Source organism: Vespa mandarinia, chromosome 6, assembly GCF_050613455.1.
Source record: "Vespa mandarinia isolate Hongniang chromosome 6, ASM5061345v1, whole genome shotgun sequence".
Lineage (NCBI taxonomy): Eukaryota > Metazoa > Arthropoda > Insecta > Hymenoptera > Vespidae > Vespa > Vespa mandarinia.
Window position 1 is genome coordinate 4,437,365 of NC_140815.1, and position 7,516 is coordinate 4,444,880.

Consider the following 7,516-nt stretch of genomic DNA (forward strand, 5'->3'; position numbering starts at 1 on the left):
ATAATAAATGCGAACTTTAAAGTCGTAATGCTACACATGCTATTATACATTCTATTTTAGGCTTGTATTTCAATATTGTTTGAAAACGAGGCAAAATAATGATGTAAAAAATATATAATTTTTGAATACTCTGTCACAATGCAGAAATTGTGTACTAAAACTGATACATACATAACTATAATCAGCTGAATTTATTTTTATCTCATGCTAATTAAAAAACTTGACAATATTTATTACATAGAAGTTGTCCATTCAACGAAACATGGTTTATTATAGCTAAATATCTTATTATGAACATAAACATACTACAAATAAGTATGATTCAATACCTGATGAATGTTCGTATTATAGATAACTATATTGTAAAAAAAAAACCTTTTTAAAAATATTTTAAATTTAAAATTTATGGAACAAAAATTTATTATTTAATTGACACAACCTTTTTTGTCTTTATTATATTTAATTACATGCATCAAAAAATGATATAATATGTCTGAAAAATATAAATTAAAAGCACATTAAATTTGTGTAAAATGCGCTCAGTCACTGCCAGAAAAATACTAAATGAATTTAGTCATGTGGAGTCTATTTTACTGAGTAATTAATACTAAATTAATAATTGAGCCTTTATAAATATTAATACATGTGAATATAGATAAAAAAAAAAAGTGTTCTTTTATCATTATGATGTTTAGATTTAATAAACTAGTTAAGGATAGGGCAAGCTTTCTAAAACGAAAAATAGTAAGTATTGTTAATGTCAATGAATCATGGATAATAAATGTATTACGAATTAATATTCAGATAAAACAATAAAAATAATTGTGAACATGCAAGAAATATCAAATTTATAAAATTGAAATAAATGTAATAATTTGTAACACACAGAAAAAAAAATCAAAGATAAGACTTGTGTACATATTTTGCAAAAAAAAAAAAAAAAAAAAAAAAAAGGAAAAAGAAAAAAATTAATAATGATAAAGCAAATTCACACAAAGTTTGCTGTTATTTGCTAATGTACACAAAAAAAAGGCTATGTTATAAATTTAACACAGCATAATTTCAATTTAACTGATACCTTAATCCCTTGGTAAAATAATGATACTTAATATCTAATAAAATGATAAATTTAAGAAGACATAAAATTGATGAAATTTAAATGGCAAAAATACTTTCTTGGTTAAATTCATTTACTGGATTTATAAACATTAAGTGCATTGATTTATTTTGCACAGAAGTTTAGAAAATGTACAACCATCATAATAAATCATTATATGTCATGTTGTACTGATATTACTACTTTCATCAACTGTATTCTTCAGTAAAAAAAGATGAATATATTCGTAACAGTGATAATCAAGAATAATAGAGCTATGTAACATGAAATATTTTGTGATTTTACTTTGTTCAAGATGTTCTGAACAACAAAAGCAAAAGAAATTCCTCAAGTAAAATTCCTAGTTTTTGTTTAACACTAAATAGTCTTCATCACAGTAAAAAGTAGTAGTCATAGTTCCATGCAATTACACACTGCACTTTATATCATTGAAATATTACCATTGTATCAAATGTTACTTATAAATTACACTTAGTATTGTTTCTTCTTGTTGATTTCAAAATCCACTTACCTTCCAAAACAAGATTTAATAATAATAAATCTATTTTATAAATAAGAATGAAATCAATGTTCTATAATATTACAATGATATGAAGTTTATAAATTGGCTGGCTTACCCTTATTTAGAAACTAAAATTAATACGATATCACAATATTAAGATGAAAATGCTTTGCAGAACTACTATTCTGTAGCACCTTTATCTTCTTTGTATTCTTAATAAAGTGTAAAAGCAATACATAACATTTAAAAATTTGTAGTACTATTGCTACGATTGACCTTTTTGCCAATAGCTCTGTTTGAGATTCTATTTGTTGCAGATCTTAATCTATATCTTTCAGAATTTACTGTGCCATTTATTGCAGCTACGTTTGGAGCAAATGTTTTAATACACTTTGCTGCTTCTTGTAATTGCTTTGATAAAATCTCATTTTTCAATTTTTCAGCATTTAATTCACGCCGAAGCTGAGCTTTTGTTTTATTTCCATATGGGCATAGTACTCTGTGTTGAATAAGTGATATAGCTGAAGGCCTCATTTCAGGATTTGGATGAATCATTAACTGTAAAGAATATTATTTTTCTTCTTAAATAGTACTAATATATCATGCTAGTAAAAAAAATATTATAACTTCTTATGCAGTAATCAATTTACAAAAACTTACCTTTAGCAAATCATTGAGATCTCTACTATAAGGCGATAATTCTTTTAAATTTCCATTTCTAATATCATGCCATTCTGGACCATTCTTGGGAAGTGGACCACCACCACCAGCTTCATATACCGTAAGACCCAAGGCAAAGATATCAGCTTTTGTTAAATGATTGAAATCTTCATGTAAGATTTCAGTTGGCAAATATCTACAATCACCCTCTTCAACTTGTGGATTACTAATAGATGTTACATGACCCAAATCTCCAATTTTATATGTGATTTCTTCTTCAACAATTTCTTCTTCGTCAAAACCATCATCAGCTGAATCATAATTAACAGCAAGTAGCCTTTTCTCCTTTGAAATAAATATATTTCCTGGTTTAATATCCATATGTACTAACTGGACACTATGGATATATCTTAAACCTTCAGCAACATGTAACAATAACTGGCGCATTTCTGCTTCAGACAAATGTTTCTTTTCTTTTTGCAAAGTTAAAATGGCATCTGCCAAACTACCACCATTGCAATATTCGTTTTGTATAATCATATGATTATCTTCTGCCCATGCCGAATAATATCGTACAACATGTTGATGTTTGCCAAGAACAGCATGTGCATATACTTCGTTTAATGCATTTTTTTCATTTATGCTTCCAGCTACAGGTTTAATGCTTTTTTTAATAGCATAAACGCATCCATCTAATCTATTAATACATTTATAAACAGAACCAAATTCACCAGTACCAATTAAACCAAGTTCATGGAACTCTCTATGGTACCTGGGAATGTTAGATTCATGTAAAGCTACACGTTTAGTTGGTTGCTCTATTTCATTTTCAGAATCCTCAGAGTCAGCAAGATCAAATTTATTATTTTGAACATCAGGAGATCTGATATATACATAAAAAAAAAAAAAAAAAAAAAAACAAAAATTAGACATACTTCATAAAATATAAAATGAAATAAATTTTACAATACAGAATAGTTTATATCTATACCCATTAAGACTACGCTTTGATCTACTTCTCTTTCTTGCTGTTAATAACATTCCATTTGGTGTAAAGGGATTAACATTGGCTGCAGGTCTATCTGATTTACTTTGGTAACTGCTAGCTACAGGTCTAGGCTTCTCTAGCGAGAAAAGTCTAGTACATTTAGAAGGAAGTGGAGTATGCATTGTACTTTTTTCCATTAAAGTTTTAGGTGTAGCAGGTGAGTCAAACAATCTTAATGCTCTGACACGCTTGTATGGTGGGCTACAAGCCAGAGACATTTTTTGTGAACAGCCAGTTTCACGAGATGGAATTTTTATTCCAGAAGGTCCTATATTATAAGTTGAGGTATTAAAGTATTTGGTATAAAATTAAATAATAAATCTTCTTATATCCACAAGATACATTAAGGAACTACCTATAAGTTAACCTTAATGTTTTGAACACACACATATAATTCTATTTAAAGAATTCTCTTAATTGTATAGCTAATAGATGTTTTAAGCAAATAGATATAAATATATCATAAGACAAAGCAGACTGCATTCTAATGATTAATATTTCATTGATAGCATTGTTTTCAATTGCAAATATACTAATGTTTGTTTACAAATATTTAGTGTGTATATATGTATGTGTGTATTCGAATACGTCTACATATATTTATACACACACGTTATCTATATATATATTTATTAAATTATTTTTTTTTATTTCTAACCTGTCACATTGATGGCCGGTGTTTTGTTATTATTGTGTGGTACTGTAAAGGTTTCATTGAGATCGCAGGCAGGTGGACTAGTGAAAGACAATTTTTTCGGTTGAAGTGTAGATAAGCATCCGGAATACTCGGTCGAAGAATCAAAAACATCTTCGATATCGCAACTCGAGTTGTTTCCAAGGCTGCTTATATTAAGTTCCTCATCTTCTATATCACACGCATCAAAATGCAACTTTCGTGCCACTTCCATGACTTCAAATTGTCACCATAAGTCAATTCGCATGCAATTATCTTGTGCGCATTAAAAATGCCACACCAAAAAACTCACACCAATTAACAAAACCCGAGCACGTTCGAAAGATTCATTCAAACGAACTATTCGTATCAAGAAGCGTTCGTTATGGCGGGTGGCACGAGCTTGAAAATGAGACACGCTATTTGTAATACCAATATTATTTCACTTTTTTTTTCTTTTTCTCTATTAGATATACTAATTACCAATTAAGTGACTTCTCACTATTTACAAACCAATAAAACAATTTGTTAACGAAAAATACGTTCAAAAGTAAATATAAAATCTACATTTATTCGATAACTTCGCTAACAATGGCTATGTGCAATTGCGACATCTGCTTGTTTTTTATGATCACTAACAATTTTTTAAACAATATCCAAATTTCATATTACGAATGTAATATTTTGAATTTTTATTAGGTTTAAAGAAAGAAAGAAAAGCGTACTTTTTTATTTTTAAAAGCAGTTGATAAATATTTAATATTAAATATAGGATGTTCCAAATATCCCTAGGTAACCTGAAAATTTCTAGGTGATTTTAAAAATCGATCATTCTTTTTCATAACTTTTTAGATAAATTTCGCAATGAGATAAAAAAAAAAAGATATTAACTATCTAAATAGTCATATCTCTTTGACTATTTGAAAATAATGTGGCAACAATGTAATAATTATATAAAATCTCGTTATCTAATAATATAACGGTCTTTTTTAAACAGATTAGATATTTCTTCCAATAAAATTGTACTTTAAAAAAGCGTAAACATGATAAATTTTTCTTTCAATATTGAGATATCATTATTTTTAAAAATTAAAATCTGCTCTTTCGTTGAGCTTTCACAAAAAATGTATGTAAAAGGAAAAATAAAGTTAAAGAATAGAAAAAAATAATTCAATGTTTTTTTTCTATTTTATATTACTTTCAGTATTTAGCGGTATCTTATCGTTATCTGTTATTTTATATACTATGTAATGAATTTTTGCTAACTTAAATAATGATTTACAATTTATACATATTCATATATATATATATATATATATATATATATATATATATATATTATAAATTTAGCATAAATGTATCTATATATAAATTTTTCATGTGCTATTATACAGCGACTTCTCTATTATACAGCGCCATTCGCAAATACGTATGCAGTTGTAAATACAATTAAGATACAAACGTCTACTGTTCAGCTGATAAAGTGTAATATTTGATAATTTGTTGTGTCATATCTATTATTACTTTTTTAACCTTTTTTACTAAAATAAATACTAATATAATCAATATGTGTAGTAGTAAATTAATACATGAAATTTTGATGGATAATTAAAGTTACTGGTGAGCGATACAGTTACTATACAATGATGGGTAAGTAAAATTATTGTTGGTAACAAAAAGCTCAAGTTGGTATTAAATAGTATTAGTAAGACTATATTTATATAATTTGTAAATATTTATAATTTTAACCTGTTAACCTGGGAGGAAAAAAGTAATTTATTACAATAATTTCTTTTTCCTTCTGACAAATTAATATATAGATAATTTGTAAGTGCTGCAATAGAAAAAAAAAAAAAACATTTCCCAATTTTTTATTTAACGGTTTATCCAAAGTTTTTATCTATATCTTAACCATTTCATTTTTATTTGCTGTTCAATCGTAGTTTTTTTCCTGGTTAACAGGTAAAATATTCAATTTTTAAATGAAGTTAAATAATAACATTCTTTTTTATGCATTCTTCCTTGTCAACGAATCTTTAATTAAGTATATCGAAAAATATTTATTGAAAATATATAAGACGTCTATATTATTTGATTAATTTGAAGAAACTGTTTGTATTTTAGATTTTAATGTTATGAAGATCATAAGTCAATCAGTATGAGTAAGACACCTGTTTCAATACTACAAGAAATGATGGTGAAAATGCAAATGATACCAAATTATGAATTAATACATGATGGTGGAGGCACACACGTGAATACTTTCACTTACCGTGTTACATGTGAAGGACTTAGTGCAACAGGTACTGGACGTAGTAAAAAAGATGCAAAACATGAGGCTGCAAAAGCTATGCTTGAGAAAATAGCAGCTCATAGAGCTTATCCTCAACTACCAGCTTCCCCAGCACAATCTCCCATAAAAACATGTATACCAACAGTTATACCAGCTTCTCCAAGAATTCCACCAAATGAGCCTTTTGTAAATGCAATAGGTGCTTTACAGGTATTTCTTTACTTTTAATATTTGAGTCAGTATTAATTACAAATATATATAATACATAGTCATTATAAATCTTTTATATTTTACAGACATTGTGTGCAGAAAATAATTTGCAGGAACCAGAGTATATACCTATCAATGATGAAGGTCCACCACATGCAAGAATTTTTACTTATCAATGTGTACTTTCAACATTTAAAGAAGAAGGAATTGCTACTACAAAAAAACAAGCAAAACATGAGGCAGCTAAAAAAATGTTAAATCGTATAAAAGAGCTTGTTTCTGTTAATTATCCTGAATTTCTGGATAATGATGAACAAAGCCAACTTAAAATAAATGATATGATAAGCAATTCTATTGCTGAAGCACGTTATCCTCAGTTAAATAGGTTTTCATCTAAGAAGGTAAATTTAGGTCTTAAAATTTCTGACTATCATATAAAATTGAAAAATTCTTTCATGACGATACGCCAAGAATTATTAACAAATTTACAGTCAATTAGACATGATACAAGTGATTACAATATGGTAAACACTATTTTATATAGATTACAAGAAATTTTGACACCATTAGCTATTCAAGTGACTATAACATTGTTAAATTCTATAAATCCAGATATTTTTGTTGTTAGTATAGAAACTGATACTTCTCCGTCTATTGTACAATGTAGTTCAGGGACAACTAAAAAAGAAGCTGAATATAAAGCAGTTCTTAATTTAATAGATTCGATTATATTACTCTTAAAGTAAAATGTTTTATATGTATATATGCTTTTTATACTATTAGAACATGACAAACTGAAATTTATATATTTTCTACTTGCTAAAGAGTGTTTAAAAATCGAAAAAAACAAAGTAGTTAACACATAGTTAACATACAGATATTATTAAGTTAACGCTTCATTTCTTAAATTTCTGTAAAATACAACTTCTATATTAATTTTAAATATTGTAAAAACATGATTATTTTCTAATAATTTTTTGTTAGCTATTACAATTAACTATTGTATTTAAAAT

General features: G+C 26.9%; 2 protein-coding genes across 7 annotated transcripts; one reads left to right on the plus strand and one right to left on the minus strand.

Annotated features, from left to right (window-relative positions):
* Positions 1 to 1,052: 1,052 nt before the first annotated feature.
* LOC118440988 (wee1-like protein kinase) lies at positions 1,053 to 4,604 on the minus strand. The gene is made up of 4 exons (XM_035864795.2): positions 3,986 to 4,604; positions 3,271 to 3,595; positions 2,280 to 3,162; positions 1,053 to 2,177 (listed from the first exon to the last, which is right to left on the minus strand). The coding sequence occupies exons 1-4, from the start codon at positions 4,233 to 4,235 to the stop codon at positions 1,863 to 1,865; spliced, it is 1,773 nt and encodes a 590-aa protein (XP_035720688.1). The 5' UTR covers positions 4,236 to 4,604; the 3' UTR covers positions 1,053 to 1,862.
* An 804-nt stretch (positions 4,605 to 5,408) lies between these two features.
* Positions 5,409 to 7,450, plus strand: LOC118440882 (protein Loquacious). Of its 6 annotated transcripts, none has more exons than XM_085657723.1 (3): positions 5,409 to 5,650; positions 6,125 to 6,503; positions 6,590 to 7,449. In XM_085657723.1, exons 2-3 carry the CDS (start codon positions 6,159 to 6,161, stop codon positions 7,247 to 7,249), a joined length of 1,005 nt encoding a protein of 334 aa, XP_085513849.1. In that variant the 5' UTR covers positions 5,409 to 5,650; positions 6,125 to 6,158; the 3' UTR covers positions 7,250 to 7,449. The 6 variants fall into 6 exon arrangements, with proteins under 6 accessions (XP_085513849.1, XP_085513851.1, XP_085513850.1 ...); XM_085657725.1 differs by lacking the exon at positions 5,409 to 5,650 and adding an exon at positions 5,681 to 5,705 and having other exon boundaries at positions 6,590 to 7,450; XM_085657724.1 differs by lacking the exon at positions 5,409 to 5,650 and adding an exon at positions 5,758 to 5,827 and having other exon boundaries at positions 6,590 to 7,450.
* Positions 7,451 to 7,516: the final 66 nt, after the last annotated feature.

What these genes read in the sequence shown, in the direction of transcription:
- LOC118440988 (XM_035864795.2), bottom strand. Translation starts at nt 4,235, where the DNA reads ATGGAAGTGGCACGAAAGTTGCATTTTGATGCGTGTGATATAGAAGAT. An exon ending in ACCGGCCATCAATGTGACAG is followed by an intron (nt 3,596 to 3,985) that starts GTTAGAAATAAA and finishes CTTATAATATAG; the next exon opens with GACCTTCTGGAATAAAAATT. An exon ending in TCAAAGCGTAGTCTTAATGG is followed by an intron (nt 3,163 to 3,270) that starts GTATAGATATAA and finishes TGTATATATCAG; the next exon opens with ATCTCCTGATGTTCAAAATA.
- LOC118440882 (XM_085657723.1), top strand. Translation starts at nt 6,159, where the DNA reads ATGAGTAAGACACCTGTTTCAATACTACAAGAAATGATGGTGAAAATG. An exon ending in ATGCAATAGGTGCTTTACAG is followed by an intron (nt 6,504 to 6,589) that starts GTATTTCTTTAC and finishes TATATTTTACAG; the next exon opens with ACATTGTGTGCAGAAAATAA.